At 42.2% G+C, this 21,638-nt stretch overlaps 2 protein-coding genes across 4 annotated transcripts; one reads left to right on the top strand and one right to left on the bottom strand.

Annotated features, from left to right (window-relative positions):
* Positions 1-967: 967 nt before the first annotated feature.
* Positions 968-13,878, top strand: LOC100846506. Of its 2 annotated transcripts, none has more exons than XM_010233806.3 (10): positions 968-1,414; positions 3,462-3,505; positions 3,823-3,946; positions 5,399-5,447; positions 5,544-6,169; positions 10,172-10,451; positions 10,525-10,789; positions 11,900-12,046; positions 12,695-13,174; positions 13,292-13,878. In XM_010233806.3, the coding sequence occupies exons 1-10, from the start codon at positions 1,228-1,230 to the stop codon at positions 13,562-13,564; spliced, it is 2,475 nt and encodes an 824-aa protein (XP_010232108.1). In that variant the 5' UTR covers positions 968-1,227; the 3' UTR covers positions 13,565-13,878. The 2 variants fall into 2 exon arrangements, with proteins under 2 accessions (XP_010232108.1, XP_003569505.1); XM_003569457.4 differs by having other exon boundaries at positions 5,369-5,447.
* A 1,612-nt stretch (positions 13,879-15,490) lies between these two features.
* Positions 15,491-21,494, bottom strand: LOC100846814 (pterin-4-alpha-carbinolamine dehydratase 2, mitochondrial). 2 transcript variants are annotated; one of them, XM_014898072.2, is made up of 7 exons: positions 21,285-21,494; positions 21,116-21,180; positions 20,440-20,522; positions 18,028-18,113; positions 17,825-17,951; positions 17,076-17,144; positions 15,491-16,091 (listed from the first exon to the last, which is right to left on the bottom strand). In XM_014898072.2, exons 1-7 carry the CDS (start codon positions 21,333-21,335, stop codon positions 15,994-15,996), a joined length of 579 nt encoding a protein of 192 aa, XP_014753558.1. In that variant the 5' UTR covers positions 21,336-21,494; the 3' UTR covers positions 15,491-15,993. The 2 variants fall into 2 exon arrangements, with proteins under 2 accessions (XP_014753558.1, XP_003569506.1); XM_003569458.4 differs by having other exon boundaries at positions 17,825-17,948; positions 21,285-21,492.
* Between the last annotated feature and the right edge of the window lie 144 nt (positions 21,495-21,638).

Here is a 21,638-nt window from a genome sequence, read left to right as displayed (position 1 = left end):
CTAGTAGTTACTCAACACCTCAAACCATTTTAAAAAAATATGTCTTGCGTGCTATGCATGCCAATTGTTTGTTGGAAATGTGCAAACACTGATGGCATGGTTGAAAAAAGGAATACTTTTTTGGGTAAAGTTTAAGAAATAAAATATTTCCTCCAATCATAAATTATTGTCGTTGTTTTACTTCAAATTAAACAATTTAGGATCAGAGGAACACTATTTTTCCACACAATCTTTATTTTTCATTAAGTCCCTAAAGCACATAAATTATGTTTTGGGACGGCAATTTCACACGATGTCAAAATGTTTTGTATTTGTTTTTTGTTTACAGAAGACTAATGTTTATTGGCATCAAACACTTTTTGGAAATAGAGGAAGAAAGAGCCCAAGGAACAGAGGGGAATCTGACCAAATTCGGAAAGAAACTCATCTAATTTGCACACTACAGGGGCATGCACGCAGTGCCCACCGTTTTTTCGTCAATAAAACCCTCTCATCACACCCGCAAGGAACGAAAGAGGGGAAGAATCTCGCTGACTTCCCCATCTCTCGTACGCTGACCCAAAAAGAGCCCAAAATGTTTAGTTTCGTACAAGTCTGACACTGCCAAGGCGGCCCGATCGTCATCTGCCCAAGAATAAGCCCACAGCTACGCTTATCTCACGATTCAGTGACGCGTGGGGACACTGACTGGTTGCCCCACATGGTAGCCTGCCTCGGAGCGCAACTTTCCCGTCCACGTTGAGTCTTCGCGTCCACTATAACAGCCACGTAATACTGTGGTGCACCCACCGAAACAGAGACTGCAAGTGGGACCCTGTGTATCTGTCCCCACTTGCCAGGTTAAGAAATTCTCCAATCATCCACGTCTCTGGGACAGGTGTACAAGCGGATGGATAGAGATTAGAGAAGAGGAGCAAAGCTTAGGCGCGGACAAAAATGGGAAACTATAGCTTTTTAATAGAGTTAATCCATTTCTTCTCCCCCGCATCGCACCCCATCTAGGTATATAAAGCTAGGCGAGGGGAGGCACGGAGGGTTTTGGAATTTAGCCGCCGTTGCGTGAGGGAGAGCGAGCACCGAGCGTCCGAGCGGAAGTAGAGCCGAGACCGAGCCGAAGCGGAGGAAGCGCTGCTGGCTGCTACTGTGAGCCCAGCCCACGTCCACTCGCGCTCGCCGCGCCGCGCCTCGTAGGAGGAACTGTTTTGGCGGCGGTTCCCGGCGGCGAGGATGAGTGGTGGTGGAGTGGGAGGGAGGGGGCCGGCCGCGGCGCTGGCTGGACCGGTGCCGGCGTCTGCGAGGAAGCTAGTGCAGGGGCTGAAGGAGATCGTGAACCGCCCCGACGCGGAGATCTACGCGGCGCTGCGGGACTGCGGCATGGACCCCGACGAGGCGGTCAGCCGCCTCCTCTCCCAAGGTCTCATCTCCTGCTGCTCCCCTCCTCTTAATTTCCCCGCACCCCTTAAGTTTCACTTTTGCGTCTTGGTTGCTTTGGTTAGTCCTTGGGTTAGTGTTTGTGCGAATGGATTAGAGGAAACGTGCCTTGTCCGTTCTAAGTTCTAACACATGGATTATGGCGATTTTTTTACTGTGCTGATGGAGTTCGTCACCGAATGTACTGCACGCTAGTGGCAGGAAAGGCTAGTGCTTTTCTTTCCAGTTTGGACCGCTGTTACTAAGATTTGTTCCTCTGCACTGTACCTTTTGCGTTCAGGCCTCTCGTTTAGGATGGGGTAGATCCTTTCCGGTTAAGACAAATTTCTTCTTGCTATGTGCTCCGCTCCTTTTTGCGTTTCAGTTTTTTGAACGGAAAGCAGTAGGAACTGACGAACTGTGTTAAATTAAGAAACGTTTATGCACTAAGTAACAGAAAATCAAAATTACAAATAGTGGTCCTGCCACTCTTTGAACTGCTGCCTGTACTTGGGCTAAATTCTATTTATGAGTGTTCCAGTAAGAAGCTTGAGTTTTATTCTCCAGCTCCCAATGATAGAGGTGCATCCTAGAGTACCTTGTCACTGCGAGTTTATCTGATGCACCATGTGGAGAGGACAAGGATTTCCATGGAAAAAGGCACCTGAGCAGCATATTTTAAGTTCTGAATTTCTCCCATTGCCAAGAAGATATCTCGATGTCACTGCAGGCCGATAAAATCCTAGAGTTGTTGAGCAAAAGTGCAGTCCCAGATATTTGTGTTGTATACAGAGGATGGATTATATGCTTATATTTGCAAGCGCTGGTGTAAATAGGGAACTGGTAGGTGCCTCCTCAGTGAAATAGGAGAAATCACAATCTGTAAGTTATTTGCATTGCAAGTGGATTTGGTTGATGGGGATTATGGAGTTTACCCTAAGGGTAAAGGAGGAAAAAAGGCTTGATTGATGAGAAGACAATGGAAGGCAAAGCCTTCAAGTGACTGCAATGGAGAATGGAACACCCACGACCGGCCAGAACCCAGATTTTATTGACCTGTACTTAGGGCCTAACAACGTAAACCCTTGTCCTACTAGGGTAGGGGGAATCCATGATAACAAAAATGGTTAACATTTAACAACATCTGAAAACAAGACTGCCATGCAGGTTGCCAAGCTTGGATCTCCTTGAATCATGACAGTTTTTCAGAAAGTTTGACGAGTTCACTTAGATTTGCATATCATTTAAACTATTTGGTTCCACTCTTCGATGTTTTCTGTCCCGTAATTCCATATCTTTCACCTCATCCAGAATTTAGATGAACTTGCACAGGTCTTTTTGTCTCAGTTTTCTTTTTGGAATGAAACATATTGTGGGTCTTGTGGTTAGTCTTGTACTTCAACACCAGAAGTTCATATTTTCATTAAGGTGTTCAAGTTTCCTCTGTTTATGTTGCACACAAAGCTTATACATGCCCGTAACCTGGCCAAAACAGAACCAGAATTGTGGATAAATATTTAAGTTTCTTGTCTGCTCCCTTGTTTGGTCTTTTTCTTTGCTGCTGAGAGGCTAAAGTGACATATGGTTTGAGACTTCCGTCCAGTTAATCCATTGGTGCATCTTGTGTCAATGTTGTAATAACAGACTGATAGTTACCACAATTTTTTTAATTTTGTTGAAATATTGACATCACCAAATCTTTGATAATGCAAGAGTATGACCGGACATTGAAAATGTATTGAGAGCAAATTGTTGTCTGATCTAGTTCATGTTTTAAATTACATGAACAATCTTCTTTGATTTACCTGGCATGTTTTGGATGGTATAATTTTTTTTTATGCAGGCAGTGAAATTTGAAAACATGTATCCCCCTGTTCAGTCTAATGTACAATGTCGGGATGCAGGTTTTTCAATTTGAAAACATGTATCCTCTGTTCAATACAATGTTTTTCTGAGCAACATGCTGAGGTTGATACGATGTTTATACAATGGTCCCTATAGTCCTCTACTCTTATATGCGACACATCACATATTGCCCATCTTTTCTCCAGATACTTTTCAAGAGGTAAAGAACAAGCGCGATAAGAAAAAGGAGGTCAGTTGATTATGTTACTCAACTTTTATTTGTGCCATTTATTACCTTGTAGCTAATCTTATCTAGTAGGCCCTCCCAGCTCTTGAAATGGAAAGAAGGAGTGTAGCTATTATTTTGTTGACTATATAATTTCATTTTACTAGGATGAATAAAAGCAATAAAAATCGGTCAATATGTCAGATATTTAACCTATTGACTGATGATAGAATTTTTTGTGTTTAAAGTTTATACATGCAACTCAATTCTTAATTGTTGATTTACCATGCCGTGCTTTAGACTTGAGAACTTACAATAGTATGTACTGAAATTTCACACAGATTCCTAAAGCCACATCTGAGCCAAGATCTCGAGGAGCAACTAACACAAACAGTCGTGCTACTAGAGGCGGCGCAGATCGTACTGGCCGAAGCAGTTCAGTTCAGTCTGTATCCAGCGGAGCTGGTAAGATAAAAAAATGTTTCTATCTTTGAGTTTTTATATTTGTCTATAGACTATAGAATAAGTCCATTTTAACTTATTGCGAAGTCCAAAAAACACCCTGAAGTCTAAAACCGGGCATTTTAGCCCCTGAACTTTCGAAACCGGGCACCTGAGCCCCCTCTGCCTTGTATCTGGCTGTTCTGCTGTGTTGAAAGTGGGTTTTATTAGTACTAATCTTGTCATAATTAAGTTGTGGTGTCTAGAAGAATCTAGTAGTTGTTAGTAGATGGAGCTAGCTTAGTCTAGAAGTATCCAGGGTATGTAGGAGTCTTTCTAGAAGTAAGAGTATGAGTAAGAGTAGCAGTGTTCAAGTCAGTTTTGAATAGGTAAAGGAGCAGGCTGTAGTAGTTTCTAGATGTTACTGTTCTGTGAACAGTAACCGACCTAGAAAGCCTATAGAAGGATGTATCCCCATTGTAAGAAAGCGAAGCTTGTATTGCCTAGAGAAGAATATATGTAGCTTCATATCTTGTGTGTTAGTGTGTGAGACACTAACATACCAAAGAGAAAGAGAGGAAGGTGAGTGTGAAGCTCATCTATTAGAAGGTGAGAGTCCCCCTAGTAGCTACAGGTTTGACCCGTTAACTACCACGCTGGCACAAGTCGTCCATGTATCCCCCTCACTGAGCCTGACTCCTCTCACATTCTTAGCACACGGGTGGCGCCGGCGGCAAGCGGAGATGGCGTTGTCCAAGCCGACCTCACGCTCCCTTCCTCTGGCGGCTGTTCCCAGGACTTCCCCTCCCGTTTCGCCGGCCTGGCCTCGCTCCTCCTCCCCTCAAGCTGCCGTCTCCTCCTCGCTCTCCATCCCTGCGGCTCCGCGCAGGCGGAGGCGCAGGTGCCAACCCCGGTCACGTGCGCGGCCATCAAGGCCTGCGCGGGCGCCACAGCGAGGGCCTTCACCTACATGGCGCTGCTCCCGATCGACGCCGTCAAGACCCGCCTCCAGGCCGGAGCTGCCTCCAGCGACTCGTGGCAGATCTTCCTCGAGAGGGGGAGCAGAGGGGCGAGTGAGAGGGAGGAGCTGAGGGGGCTGCAGGAAGGCAGTAGCAGAGGCGGCGCCAGAGGAGGAGCAGAGCGGCGCGCGAGAGGGAGGGGCAGAGGGGCTCGCGCGAGAGAAGGGGAGGGTGGCTCAGGAGAGAGAAGAGGAAGTAGAGGAGGAAGATGCTGGGTCAAATGGGTCAAAACCACCTTCAACACAGCAAAACACCAGAGGAGGGTTGGGGGGGGGGGTCGGGTGCACTGTTTTGAAAGTTTGGGGGGGGGGGGTTAAATACCCGGTTTCAGAGTCCAGGGTGTTTTTTGGACTTTGCGATAAGTTAAGGGGGGTAAAATGGACTTATTTCTTGTCTATAATCTATTTGTCATTTTCAATCCAACCAGATAACATGCTTTCAAGGTCATCTATATTAGGACCGGGTGTGCCATCAAGCAATGCCGCTCAAAAGCAAACAGTTCCAAGGTAACAAAGGTTCTAGATGTATTAAGTTTCTGCTGCATCTGTTTGTGTTTTATTTGTATTATGGGTACCTAATCCTTTTTGCTTTATGTGTTGTAGTTCTAACAAAGATGTGGTTCCTGATGGATCATTGCAATCATCATCAGGATTTCAGCAGAATTGGTATGGGGTGCCTGGTCAGATGTCAATGGCTGATGTTGTTAAAATGGGCAGACCTCAAGGAAGGCCTTCTAGCATGCCTGTGTCTACAACAGACAAAGCGTTTGCTGGTCAAAACCTGTCTTTTTCATGTGAAACAAACCATAACACAAACCAATCTGCAAGCACAGCGCTCCCAACAACGGTTGACCAGGAATTTCTGTCTCTTCAAGATCCTATTCCTCAATTTGTGAATTCTAGTCATGCTTCTGCTGATAGCCACCAAACACGTGAAAATGTTTGGTTTCCACAGGATGAACCACCATCGCAAAGTCAATTTACACTCCCTGAGACATCTGGTGACCCATTGTTGTCTGTGGCATCATTGGAGTCATCAGTGCTGGTTGCTGATGCTATTAACTTACACGAAAATTTTCACGCAGAAGATAACACTTCAACTGTAATGCAAACAGCAATGCCTTCTGCGAGACACTTGGAAAGTCTTCAGGACACTAGTCAATTCAGTGATGGATTATTGCAGAACTCAAGGACATACCAATCTCAAGTGCATTCCTATGATGACGAAGGTTAGTATGAAACTCAACTCGCAAGTCTTGTAAATATTGCGTGCTTAATTGAAATTTACTGCCCCCCACCCCCCTTCCCACCCATGGTGTCTGTTCAATAAATAAATAGATCTTGTGACAAACATATTGTTATGGACGTTGATCCACAACAAGGTAATTATGGTAGGGTAGAGGTCCACAGGCTGGGTTAGGGCGCTTGTCCTCAACAATCCATTGACAGGGCTTGTCCTTGATGTGGATGAGAGGCTCTGAGGCTTAGTTTGTTCCTTTGACCATTTCAGGCTTAACTGATAATGTGTACATATTGTCCCTTTTATTGGAAAGGCTTGACTTCTAAGAATAGAATCCCCACTTCCCTAACAAACCGTATCTTTATTTTCCTATTTCAACTAATCTCTTTCCTAACTAAACATATATCATTCCGAATTAAACTTATATCTTCCGTAGCGTACTCCCTCTGGAATTCTCTGCCCATAAAATCAATACCATCGTGTTCCAACTTTTTCCATCACAAACACCCATACTTTTTGGAGGTTCCATAATACAGAGAACGATCTCAGTATCCTTTATGTGTTCTCTTGTCTTATAGCTGTCCTAGGAAGTAGGAAATGATGAAATAGTCCTCCAACTGCTAGTGTGATGTTCTGTGCCCCTACCCAAATCATCCAACCACCTGTAGTGCTTGGAGAATGAAGTGTATAGCTGTTGTGGTAAGATAACACATAACATGGACTCAGGCATACTATAACGGCTCCCAAGGCCAACTTTTTTGTAGTGGCATTGCCTTTGCATAAGAAACCAAATCAGTCATTGTCTCATTGCTCAAATTTGCACTTTCGGCTTTGTCCGCTGTAATGTTTTAAAGTTGTTTATAATTTATACAGCAGTAAAATGTTGAGTTAAAAGAAATGTTTGAAATTGAACACAATGGCAATGCATGAGTATATTTTACTGTTTTCTTTGTGAAGTTTATCTTCGCTTTGACTAGATAGATGAGAATCAACCTTGAAACTGATATTGCATGAGTATGTTGTAGCACTTTATTTTCTCATATCAAGACCAATGATTTCAAAGTAATGTTAGAATTTACAGATTGAGGGTTTACAACTGTAGCTACATGGAACGACCCTTGTTGTTTGGAGTCTTAAATAGATATATGTATAAATAAGATTATGGTTTTGAACAGTAAATTATGGTGATCTTTTTTGCCAAACCAGCTTTTTGGCTCTTCTCGTCGTTTGGCTAACCAGCTTTTCCTTATTGTTTTGATTATTTTACTGCAACAGACTATAGAACAAGTTCAGCACAACATGGTTCAGCGTAAACTGAACTTAAGTATGAATTAATTGATCATGCAATACCTAAACCTTAGTTCACGAATGTAAGGTTTTTTTGGTTGATGCTGCATCTAGCCCTACTAAACATGGGCAAGAATTGGCTTGCCAATTTTTGGCCAAGGATTCCTCAACCCTCACTTAGCCAATTATGTGGCAAGAATCTGTGGGAGAGATGGGGTGGTCTCACTCTGTAAGCACGAAGAGTATTCCATGTGCAATATTTGGGGTTGCTGCCTGGAGGACCATACCTGAACCGTCCACTTCGCTGGATCTCTTGTGGCGTTACAGCAGCGGTAGTTGGCTTTGGCTCGACAGTTTAACCAGAGGGAGGCTTCGGTGATATGAGAGAGAACAAAAAAGTCCAGCTCAGGCACAGTGCACAAAAGACACTAGTCTAAACCACAGTCAAGCCGACACTCCCTCTCTGCCATCTCCAAGCCTATAATCCAGTGCTTCGATCACCTTGGTGCCTGCGAAAAACATGAACTGTTACTTTTGGATAGCAATTGCATCCTTTGCGTTGGTGCATTGGACGGCCTTGTTTCTGTAAACCAGCCAGCACAGTACAACACCAGTGAGAGAATTTATAAACAACATTAGTAGGAACCTGAGGAAAAACTTGCTTAAAACGTGCTGCATTTCTAGTTTTTTCATATGGACCGAACTAGGTCAGTAACACCTGCAGCAACTAGATGCCTTCACTCTACTCAATAACCATCTATCCATCCACAAATATCACCAAAAGAAGCAGGCAAGCTATAATGACAAAAGTCCACTTGACTACGCCCCACACATGTCGATACAAGGAGCAATGGAAAAAAAGAAATATGATCTACAGTCTCCGTAGCATCACAGAGTATACATTTAGTGCTACCAACCCAGCCTCTTTTTACATTGTTGTACTTACTAAGAAAGGAGTTCCTCAGGGATCAGAAAAGAAAAAGCTTTTACTTTCAGTGGGACTTTTACAAACCAGAATTTTCTACGAGGCCAAGCAACCTGACTAGATTTCAAAGCTGCAACAGAAGCAGACTTGCAAAGCTGCTGTAAATCTAGCCACATAGCAGCAGTTTAATCTGGCAAAGTTCTCCTAAAATGGGTGCACCCCTGTCCATCCTTCAAAACTACAGCTACATTAATATTTTGATAAAAAGTTTAATTACAAAGTCACGCATACTTTGTCTTGAGCTACCTCACCTAGCCAAAGATCCTCCCAGAACCTGGTCTTAACTGTTGAATTATAAGTGGATTGCCCTCATTTCCCCATCAGCTTGAGCTTTTGGGTGAACTGGTTTGGTTCATGAAACTCTTCATGGTATCAGAGCCAAGAGGTCTTGAGTTCAAGACCCGGCTGGCACAATTAAATTGCAGCCCACTTTCGGTCCATGTTTAGGCCCGAGGGAGCCACAAGTGAGGGGGAGTGTTAGTATAAGGGTGTGTCTGGTTTGAGCCCACACTTGCCCTAATAAAATTTGGCAAGCCAAATAATTGGTTGTAGTTTTGGTTGCCCTTGAGTTGGCCAACTTTGGCCAAAAATTTGAACTAGAGTTGGCTAAAGAAAATTGGCTTGCCAAATAGTTGGCAACCATCCAAACAACTACCAAATTTTGGTCGATGACTAAAAATGTGGCATGGCACATCTTGGCACCAAACCAAACACACCCTAAATGGATTGCCCTGCTTTCCCCATCAGCTTGATCTTTTGGGTGAACTGGTTCATTAACTTTTAAAGACCATTCCCAACTATCTTCCCACAGAAATGAAAGAAAAGATCCTCTACTTTCATCAAGCCCTGCCAGAAGTGAGACTAACCAGCACCAGCTTTACATTGTGTAAGGGTGAAATTCTTCCAATATTTATTTCTAACTAACTCTTTCCATACTCACCCCATTTTCTATTCCCACAACTACTTGCACAGCGAGCAGATGCTCACGATACCTAAATCTTCAAGCCATAGAGACCCCTGGTCCTTGGGTTTGCAAACAGCCTACCAGTTAACTAAATGGTACTCCCTTGTTTTTTTATATAGGGCGTATAAAATTTTCATCTTGTTTCCTAAATATAAGGCGCACAACTGCCTTCCCCGCGCTGCCGCAATTTGCATGCGAATTATCAGCGCGCGCGATTTCTCTGCTAACTGAAAAGTCGCACCTGCCCTGCTCCCATGGAGAAAAGGTTGGGCAGTTGGTTGCATGCATGCTCGGTGGGTCATTGATGAGTGGTCCAGATTTTTGTTCTTGCACAACTGCATGCGGCAGTTGAGACCGTGCGTGCGCCTGACTGTGCATGGAGTGTTTCAGGCCGCGCGGTGGGGAGTTGCGTTAATAATCGCGCTAAACAATAACAATACACGCCTTATATTAAAAAACGGCGGGAGTACTTCTTTACCCCCTGTTCCTCTTGCCAAAGTAACCTTTTCCAAAAAAAATTGCATTCTCTTTCTTAGGACCTTTGAACTTCTAGTTGTGTTAATACACTCCTACATGTTGCATACACAATAACACAAATGTTCTATATAGCTTTGCTGGCTTTGTTGCTTGGTCCCTTTTACATGCCTGTTCTCAAAAGTAACTTTTGATGCCACACCCTTATTGCCTTTAACACTGCCTTCTGTATGACTTCAACATATAATTACTAATAGCTACTCTGACGCAATACTCCGCAGTTGAGGTGTCCACTGTTAATGTCGAATCGGCTACAACAAACTTTCAGCATCTGAACTTGCAAAGCGAAGATCTAACTACAGCTAATTCATCTGAAGATAATCCAGCTGTTATAATCCCCGATCATCTACAACTTGGAAATACAGACTGCGCACATCTGAGCTTTGGTAGTTTTGGATCTGGTGCTTTCTCTGGGTTGCTTCCATCCAAGGTCCCTAAATACAATGTGGACGAGGTGGCTATCCCAAATGACACACTCTCAGTTGATCAAATAGATGTCAGGTAAAAATGATTTTCCTGCTGATTTCCCTGTTCATGACACAATGCATTTCGTCTTATGAGACCTTTATTGCAGGAATCAAGATTACTATGACAATGGTACTCTACATTCCTCACCAAATGAGGATGCTGAGACCAGAGTTGGTACTAACATGGACAATATCGATGTACCTTCAGTTTCACAGCCTGATACGCTGAGACAGGGTGCTCTAGATGTGTCCGGTCTTCAGTATAACATGCAATCAGTTTCGGATCATGCTTATCCGAACACAACACAGCCAACTCTAATGGAACAAGGAAACACACAAGCACAACAGCTTTCTCATTTTTCAAACTTGCTGGTATACTGTCTTTTACCCAAAAATTGGATCGGATACGTAGTGGGTAGTTTCATTCTAAAAGGAAACAAATAAAACTTATCTTTTCACATGGTAGCAGTTTTTTTTATTTCACCTTTTTTCTGTTAGTATATGTACCAACTGGGAGTCTGGCACTAATATAAAACTTTCATCAAGTTGGGACTTGCTGAAGTTGGCATGGCAGAACTTCCATGAACTGGGAGTCTGGCACTAATATAAGCTTATTACTGAGGAAAACGAGAGTAGAGATGTAAGCTGCAGAGGGTCTTTCTGATTCCTAGATAAATTAGTTGGAAATTGATCCTAACTTGTTTTGGTTGCTTGGCAGTTAGCACTGAAACTAAACAAATGGTCTTTCTCATTCCTAGCATGTTCACCTTCTTGATGTTGTAAACTAAATGTTGGACTCTAGCTTTGGCATACGAAACCTTTATTGCACTTGGACATGAAACCAGATTTTTGCCTGTACAAGACTTACTACTTTACCATCAATGACTAATGTGAATTCTGGCCTATTTTAAATAATGATGAAAAAATGCTGGTTTAGTTTCATGTGACACATTAATTAGTGCACGGATAGCTCTATGTAGTATGTAAACGCTAGCGCTACTGGATCACTAGTGGGAACATATAATGGTGAAGGCTTTCTGTCTGCCTGGTCAACATTGTCTGGTAAAAGTTGTTCTAATGTTGTTGTCGTTGTGGGCTGCTCTGGCCATGTTTCTTTACTTGTTCGCTCTACCTTAGCTGTTCTGCTTCCTAAATAACATGATTGTTAATATACGAAAGCAGCTGGAAATAAATCAGTCCTCAAACTCAGCATCCAATGAGAAACACCTCTTGGTGTGGTGGTAAAGTTGTGAGTGAACAATTCCACCCACCAGGGTTCAAATCCCAGTGCTCACAATTATACTTTAGGGGTTTCCCCTACAGTCTTTCCCTCAAAAAAAAACTCAGCATCCAATTTCTTACAGTAACGACCGAGATGGGATTTCATATATTTTACTTATTTACTGTGGTCTTTCTATTAAATTTCAAGCTGTTCCTTCTGCCTTTTACGTTCCTTATTTTCCTCCTGTTTTATTCTTACAGCAAGCAAACTCCCTGCAAAACAACTTGCTGGGGTCAAATCTTACCCCTCACCGGGATTTTGACTTCTCACCATTTCTATCGACACAGTCAGCTATGAACTATAACCCAGCTCTCCCAACTACCAGTTTACCAATCTCCATGCAAGAGGTAATTTCAGTCTTGACTTTGCTTCCACGTTTATGTTGATGCGCTTATTCTGAAGTAAGTATATTAGATTGTAAGAGCTTCTTTTTCAAAAAAGTCTACCAATAACTCGTGCTCTTTATTTTAGCAAAATCTAATGGATATGATACAGTGAGAGCGCCAAGAGGCATCTTTTCTGTGTAGAACTTAAAACATTTTGGTAGGAATAAGCATAACGTAGTTGGTAACTGCCCAACCGATTTTTCTCATATCATAACTGAAAGGTTGTCCTATATTGTTTTTTATATTGCAATCATCTTCTGTAATTTAAAGGAGCAGTTCCAAACGTCAAGTGAAAAGAGGTGGTCAAGCAGGGAAAAGAGAAATAACACGATCTGAGTCATTTGTACACCTCCATGATAATTTGGAGAATCCATTGAAGTATAGACTTTGAGTTACATGGACCATGACCAACCCCTTTACTCCATGAACTTGCAGTATGTTTATAGAAATTATTTTGCTTGAAGTGTGTGAAGGATCAGTGGTTAGGCATAGTCTTGGTTTTATGGATTGCTCTCATTTTGATCATAGTGTTTTGTTGACATTGAGGTCCTGACATTTCAATTTCTGTTATTATTTTTGAGTTCTATTTCTTCTTAAATGTCTTGGCAGAGTTTGAACCCAGGGAGTTTCTCCAACACTCAGGCTACACAAAATCTTCCCAGTACAAGCATTCCGTCAGGGCAACCTCACCCTCAGCAATTGCCTGTACATCCTTACTCTCAGCCAGCTGCCCTGGGGCCTTTTGCGAGTTTAGTTGGCTATCCATATTTGCCTCAAAACTACTACGTGCCACCACCAGCCTTCCAGCAAGCATATGCTAATAATGGACCTTTCCACCAATCTGGCGGTGCTGCTGCTGCTGCTGTGCCTGGATCTGCTATGAAATATTCAATGCCACAATACAAGAGCAGCCTTCCTGCTACAAGCCCACCACAACATTCGTCTGTGGTCCCTGGTTATGGAGGCTTTGGAAACTTTCCGAATTTCGGCCAAAATCAGAGTGCCTCCTCCCCAGGCACAACTATGGGACTTGATGAAGCTTTAAGCACACAGTTCAAAGAGGCCAATCACTACATGGCCTTACAGCAGGTAAACGGTGCTATACTACACTCTTTCTGTCTACCTTCTAACATTCTGGCGCACTTTCTATTTTTTTGTACCCCTGAGGAATTGTTCATTTTATTCTTTGTTTGTGACTCCTTCCAGAGCGACAACTCTGCAATGTGGCTTCATGGAGCTGCTGCTTCAAGAGCCGTTCCACCTAGCAACTTCTATGGCTTCCAAGGCCAGAACACGCAGGGTGGCTTTCGGCAGGCGCAGCAGCCCTCTCAGTATGGTGGTCTTGGATACCCAAGCTTCTACCAGTCGCAGACTGGCATGCCGCAGGAGCGCCTGCAGAACCCTACTGAGGGAAGCTTGAACAGCTCCCAGACCACCCCGTCTCAGCCATCACACCAGATATGGCAGCACAGCTACTAGGACCTGGATCTGTGCTCTGCGGGAGAAGCCTCTTTTAAGCTGCCAGGCTATCTAGCTTGGCATGCGCCATAAAGTGAGCAGACTAGCTGACCTGCCGTCTTGAGCGCCGAGAAGAGGATGACGCGTTCTATAGTTTGGAAGCGTGTCAGTTTTTTGTTTTTTTGTTTTCTTCCTTTTCACTTGTTGAGTGTGTTCCGGGACTAGTTTCAGCTTGTCGTTTGATTACAGCTGCTGTCTTGTAACGGTAAGTACTAACTCATCTAACAGGAGCTGCTTTTTTATACCCTGTGCGAGTGTTCTTGATGGCTGCCTCACTCTACCTGTCGCTGCCCCCGCTGCTTATCTCGAACATGTCTCTGAAGTCAAGGTCCTGCTGCTCAGTTGCAGAATAGTACTAGCTTAGCTGCAGGGTTTCAGGCTTTCAGGGTGTTGCTCTTCACTTCTCCAGTTGCTTCACGCTCCAAAAGTGCCTAGAAGAAAGTCTTTATATTAAGAAGAGGCTGAGATAGCACGACGACCTACACACACAAACGATTTTGCAGCTCTGATACTTTATACAGTACTCCTTCCGTTTCTAAATACTTGTCGTTGTTTTCCTTCCGTTTCTAAATACTTGTCGTTGTTTTAGTGCAAACTTACTCATGAATTGGCAAATGTAACTCACTATAGGTATTCCAGATTTTCCAGCTATAGTGAAAGCAGACTTCTTTTCTAAAATATTCCTGCCTCAGCACGCAGGTGCAGTATACAGTAAAACCACACAATTCTACAAAATATATACAGCTACGCTTACAATCACAAGAATTCATATATGTAATATCTAGTGACACAATTGCACGATAAATAACATGAATACTCATACTTGAGGTTACTAAGGTAAAGGTGAACTGGTAAACTAAGCAGGTTCCATATTATTTACCACATCTTCTTGTGTGCGATTCACAACGCACAACGCAAAAATACTTGGTGACACACTAAACCATTGGCACACAAATCATGCCGCCATCGAAATACTGAATTTATTCAGCAGGAAAAAATGCAGACATGTACCCAAGTTGAACAGAGTTAGGATGCATCCGAATATCTGATAGTAGGTCACATTCAGTCCAAGCACCTGAAATTTTGTATTCTGGAAAGGCGGTTCCACAACTTTTCAAAGGGATATAAACAGGAATTCCTTGGGGTAAACAAGTTGGCCCGTTTGGAACAAAGGATTTCAAAACACGGGAAGAGAAAAATACATAGGGATAAGAAAGGAATGCATGTGCAAAACAGAGAAATCAAAAACAGAGGAAAGTTTTGAAAAACATGTTTGGAACTCAGAAAACTGAAAACACGGTAATATATCTACATAAGCATAAAATAAGGTATAATTAATCATTTCATTTTCCCTATATTAGATAATGATTGCATTTGCATAGAAAACTTGTCATGAAAGTTTGGAACACATGAAAAAATATATTAAGATCATGGGTTAATTGAATTTATGCCATTATAATTTTCACCGGTTGGAGATATGTCATTAAAAAAATTTGACTTGAAGAAATACCACTCTAACTTTTTTATACCTCTATTCATGCCTTTTTTTATACTGTCTAAATACGTATAGACATAGCTCCATACGAACAATTTTTTTTCCATACCAAGTCAAATAGTTTTATTTCTCTTATTCCCCACGCATTCCTCATATCTCGTCCCCAACGATAGACTCATATTACTGTTCTTTATTTTCTGTAATTTTTATAGATTTTTCTGAGAAGATTGAATTTTGTGCCGAAATTTGATTTTTTTTAACCTTTATGACGCCTGAAGACTCGAACGTGATGCTAAACATTGTAAATAGGGGTATTATGATAAATACTGTTGTACACGCTGAAATACATGTATTTTATGAACACTTATTGGTCTTAAATGGACAGAATGGTATTGATGAAGGTATAAGAAATTTAGAGTGGCATTTCTCTAAGTCAAGTTTTTGTAATGACATATCACCAACCGGTGAAATGGAAAGTGGCATAGATCCAATTAACCCGAAGATCATGGACATATTTCCTAATCAAGTTGATAGAATCACAATCATATTTTATTAATTGGCACATCTTCATCTCTTCCCCTCCCTCTCTTCCTGTCTCCTCTCAGTACGGGCTGGTTCTGTATGTCACAAGCCCACAATGCACCTGCAGCCTCGGTCTTACACTCACGAGTGAAAAAAAGAGATGCCAGTGGATGTTTATATTCCTGTGCAATTCCCGTGAAAGCAAAGGAAGTGGATTCCTATCCTGTAAAGTTCTCATACCTATTCCTTCAATCCAAACGGCCCAAATGTTTCAATTCCATAGGAATCACACATCCTACGTTTTTCCTGTGAAAATACTGCAATCCAAACGGGGCCTTAGAAGTTCAAGGATCGTTTGCTTGACTCATCAGAGCTACTCTTGAGCAGTAGCTTTTTTCTTGCTCAAAAGGCCTTCTAGCTTGAGATCATTGATCTTTGCAGCAAGGATGAAGTCATTGTCTGTTAAACCTCCTGCAGACGCATTAAACAATCGATTATAAACCTTTAATACTTGATATCTCCACTCAGCATTTTTACGAAGGTCCCTAATCATTTTAGGTTCACTGGATTTCCCTAGAAATTTTTATCATGACAAAGGCCAACAGCCAACATGCAGTAAGCACCTAGTTATGTAGGGAAAAAAATTCCATGATCCAATGACTTCTGATTAGATTTCCTTTCATCGACACAAGACAGACAGTCCTCTAACATCTCAGTTATCTTATCAAGATGTCAATAAATCTCATAACCATAACAATGACTTCTGAAGCATAAAAGGCAAAAGTGTTCCAGCATAGTACATGGTCTTTTAGCTTTAAAATCGTTCATACTGTTCAGCAGCAAGGGTTCCTAAAACAGCAAATGAATCAACTAGTAAACCATCATTGTTCAAAATGAAAATAAAAGTGCAGCTAAAATTTGTTTTTTTGGGTCCCAGGGATTTAAGAATCTGATATAACAGCTCTGCCCCTTTCTCTCGAAAATCAACTGACGTAGTTCTTGGTACGATTCATTGTGAAAAATACTAACAACTCGTTTGGCATCCATCCTTTCATTTCATTCGTTAGAAATGAAATGAAATCCAATTTTTTATAGGATTTCATTTGGTTGAATTTGAATTCTGGGTTAAAAAATCATGTTTGTCTACCACATGGATTTGTAGAGTGAGAAACAATTCCAGAGAAATGATGGCTTTTAGAGAGGAATTGGATTAGTTTAGTTATAATGTGATTCCATGGAATTTGAGATTGAATTCATGTGGCCAATTCCGTGCCAACCAAACAAGTCCAAATGATGGATGCCAAACGGGCTGTAAGGTAAATGCCTCGGTTTTTAAAGAGATTTCACTAAGATAAGATATTCAAATCGTACAGGTGAAACATGAAGTTTAATTTGTCTAAATGACCACATGGAAATCAAAATAAATTCGCAAAAATAACCATATGAAACACTTACTGACTGAGTGAGTCCAAACATCAATTTTCACATTATTCCAACCGACAAGATGAAGATCTGGGTGGTGACCTGGAAAAGCATACCAATTTAACAATATTTTGCTCACTGATACTGAAAAAGAATGAATGCCCCAAAATTTGTTGGACTCTGTTAATACAGTTTTATGACCTGTTTCGATAGTATTTTCCTTGAGACATATAAAACAAAATCTCCGTAATGCTAAGTATAACTGCAGCATGTAACTAGAGCTAATGTAATTTGTATGTTTATAGTTGGAACAAAAATAGTTTGATTGTGACGCCAGGGATATATCAGGGGAAATATATCTTCAGAAACCTTGGAGTCATTTGTTGATCATCATAACAGTTATAGGATAATTTCCCAAGCTTGGTGAGGGTGTTATCTACTATGTCGAGTTCAGTTAGGAGCACAAGCAATTACTGCCATTGTGAAGATACTACCATACGGAACATATAATAGTTTTATACTCCGTACAGCAAACATATAATAGTTAGTAATACCTCGACTTGCTGTCTTCTGTAATAGTGTAATGTGCTAACAATATTCTTATATGTTTACTGGATGCAGAAGGCATGTAAACCAAAAGGCCAATTACAGAGCAACCAATTCAAGAATTTCTGTAAGAGTGAAGTCAGTTGACCATTACAATCAATGTTCCCATTGATTTTCTTTAATAGTGAATAATGAGATAATGCCAATATGTAGAATAGAGCACAGTAAAGGGAGACCTTCTTCCTGAGCAATAGCAGCAACAAGCTGAAAGAACTCAAGCCCTTTTACAAAATTCTTCACCTTCCATGCTCTGTGTAATTTCAGAATGCCACCTTCAGTTTTCAGTTCCCAACCATTCACCTGCTTTTAAGGGCCAGTCAATGGAAGAACACTGATCTTAATCAAGTTTTTTTTACTACAATGACGTATAGAAGAAAACCTGATCTAGCCACTTTTTAGCAGAATCCTCTGACATGGAATGTACATCCTTTGAATTGCATGGAACACAACTCTTCTTTGCTAATTCTGCAATAATACAAATGCACACTCAATTTGTTTACAGGACTGCAGAGTGCAGCCAAATTAGTTTCACAGGTAGTCAATAGATTAACTAGACAAGCATTGAGCAAGGGCAGACAGGAATATGCAGTCCTCACGTAGATTTTTCTTTCCTACTGAAGAATCACAAAGTACGATATTAGGAGCATAATCACAAGACTGAGAATTGCTGTTTCCCCCGAAAGTTGTCAAGCCTTTGATAATATTCCGTCCCAAGTTGATTTTTTTTTTGAAAAGGCAAAACCTCCCGGCCGCTGCATCCCTCAAGTTGATATGCCTTGATTATATTGTTGATTGTCCACTTCAATGATTTTGCATGTCTACAGGTATTTTATATAAAACTAAATCACTTAACTCTTTAATGGGCATATGGAAAAATGAATTTGCCCTTTTTTTGGTTTTGCTACACTATGGATGTTCCTCTGCCTCTAGAATTCATGCTGTCCTAAGTAAGTGGACAGAGTTCTGCTCCTCTGGACTGGATGCACACATTATTTGTGACCCAGAGACCTAGATCGAGAGATCGAAAACAAATGGGCTGCAGCTCACCAACTTTAGCAGTGGCCTCCTCCCCCCTCTCCTCCAGGTGCGCCTGCAATCATGGGACACCGGGAGGAGTGCAAAATCTTCAATTTCTTCCCCCTATTAGCAACGCCTAGGGATGGACGAAGCAAACAGTGGAGGAGAAATGGAGGCGAGGCAAGAGTAGGCATCGTACGAAGGTGGGCAGCCACGAGGAGTAGAAGAGCGCGACTCCACCGGCGGCGGCGGCGGCTGTGAGCGGCATGCAGCCATGGTGGATACCGGCGAGCCTACGCAGCAGCAGAGCCGCCATGTTGAGGAGGGTTGTGAGGCTCACGGTGGAGTGATTTGGTCTGAGTCTGACGGGAGTAGAGGAGGTGAGGTTCTTCACAGGCTCAGGAGGTGGGCGGTAGGCTGCAATAGAGGAGGCTGCACGCGCAGGTGTCGAGGCAGGGATGCCGAAGTGAATTTATCACCCCTTTATCTTCGGTAAGTTTGCGCTGCTGCTAGATCCGAGTCCGATCAACCATCGATCCACCTAGGGATACTGCTCAGATCAAAGGTGCGCGGCTGTGGAAAATCATTCTCTGAAACCAACTTTGTCCTTTCTCTAGTCATTCTATATGAGTTCAGTATAGCAACTTAGCAAGCGTCAATAAAAATGCTGAAGATGTGGAACTGTTTGTATATTTTCTGAAAATACCACAAGTACTAATAATAACCCTTTTCTTAGTTGGGATTTTAGCCAAATAGTTCAGCGTAGGCTAGCAGAACATTCACTTGATAAGGTTCAGAGGGATACTTTGGTAGTGTGACATATCCTAATTCAGGAACGATTTCTTAATGGCCAGCGATAGATCTTATGGTACCGGAAAAAGAACGCTGGCAATTCTTATAACAGCCAAAGTAATAGCGGAAATCAAACGATGATGGCAATAGATAAGGTTCAGGCAGACACAAGTACATCAAACAAGGAAGATGATGATGAAACAGTGCCAGTAGCCCAACTTGCTTTATTACATGCGTATCTAAACAAAGTTGCGACACTTAATATGGGACGGAGGGAGTATAATTTTTTAATTTTGTCCCGAGCTTTTTGTTACTGTACCACCTCGGCGTTGTGTAGCCTATTGATATCCAAAAAAGCATCTGCCCGCCTAGGGCTGTATAATAGTTTAGTTTGATGTTCATTGTTTAGCCCTAAATAGTGTGTGGTACTTCTAAAAGTTTCTACCCTAGCTGGACCTAGGTCCAGAAAAACCTCCTTCATTTGTGATGGGCAAATAATCATTCCCACCATGTTATGAAGGACACACTGTGGGGAAAAGGATCAAAAGGCATTACCAACTTAGAAGATGTCATCAAAGGCTCATCAACTTCGCTGGAAATATTAATGCTATTTCAGCAATGCCTAGAAGTAACTCTGGAATTTTCTTATGGTGCCAAAACCATAAATAGCAAAGAAACATTCTGTTCACATTTTTTATGATAGATGTTTCCATGACCATTATATTATTTCCCTACTTAGGACCAGGTTCGTCCTTGATTTCATTATATTATTTTACATTGTAAATAAGAATTCAACTGAAACTAGTTTATTCATATCTGAATTGACCAAGAGAAGGATATCATAGACAATTTAGCTGGCTTGATATTTCCATGTCCCATAGCATCAATAATAATATTCTCAACAAATCAGCTCAAGATGAATCCCTTTAGGTTTTAACAGTTGGGGGGCAATTTTCAAGAGGCTAGTGCATCAGGATATCACCTTGATTCTCAGGGGAGTCATGGCACCATCTTCTGCTCATTTTGATTTCATCTTGCCCTCGCGTGTACATCTGATAATGAGGACTGCATAGATAGCAATGTCTCCACTCAGTTATGCATGATGCCAAATATAGGTAAACCGTAAAAATCAGCATGATGCTAAGTATAAATAAAAGGATATGAGGCTATCAAACTAAGTCAGTTAACAACGGAGCTTGGACAGAGAACAATTGCTTTGGTCATTAACCATGAGTTCACGAAATCGTATGCAGAGCTTGAGAAATTTTGCTAGCTAAAAGCCCAACATTGATGTTCCCTAAAACCCTGAACTAACAGGATACTCACTGGGGCAAATCTGTTTGCAAGTTCCATCTGCAATATGAACAGAACAAGTGCCCAGAAGCACATCGAGCATATTTTAGTACTCCGTACTTCGTAAATAAGGAAGGGTATGGACTGCAACTCTAGGTGATTGGGAAAAGGTGCCAAATTTCTATGACCCTGCCACGGTAACTAGCCATACACCAATACATCTATCAATTTGATGTTACTGAAAGCTCTGAATTACTAGGCATATCATCAAAGCTTACGCTACATCCACAACCATCCCCCGACAGGACGGACCCCTGTCGAGAATTCAGAGTAAGGCCACCAAATTCTATAAAGAAACAGGTTACCTGTACCGTCCGCGGCCGAGCGGTTTGGGGGCGAGAGATCGACTGGAAGCGGCAGCTGCATTTGCCTGCACAGGCATTAGAATGAGGCCGATTAATAGCGCACGGGAGGTGTTCGATGATATGCTCACACAGAACTGCCAGGAAATTTATCACTGCGCGCTTCGCATACATAGGGAAGCGGTAGGAGGAGCCGCGCGTGCATCGTAGCGCGGCGGCTCATCGGTGGCGACGCGGGCTGGGCAGTGGCAGGGCACGCGACTGGGCAGAGTCGCAGAGAAGTCTCGATTTGGGGAGAGGAGGCGGAAAGTCGGCCTTATGCGTCTCCGGATGTAAGCGGATTTTTCTTTCGGTTTACGGGGGCGTCGGCGCCGAAAAAACATCCCAGCCCGTCACATTAAAAACAAAAAGTACCCGGCGTGTGACGCGGTAGCTGACCACGCGGTCGAGTCGAGTATACCCGTTACGGTCCAGCTGGGAGCCCATAATTAAGCCTACTACTACTTCAGGAGTTTACATGTTAAAT

The sequence above is a fragment of the Brachypodium distachyon genome, chromosome 2 (assembly GCF_000005505.3).
Source record: "Brachypodium distachyon strain Bd21 chromosome 2, Brachypodium_distachyon_v3.0, whole genome shotgun sequence".
NCBI lineage: Eukaryota > Viridiplantae > Streptophyta > Magnoliopsida > Poales > Poaceae > Brachypodium > Brachypodium distachyon.
The sequence above is the reverse complement of the archived record's forward strand: the minus strand, read 5'-3'. Positions and strand labels throughout refer to the sequence as shown.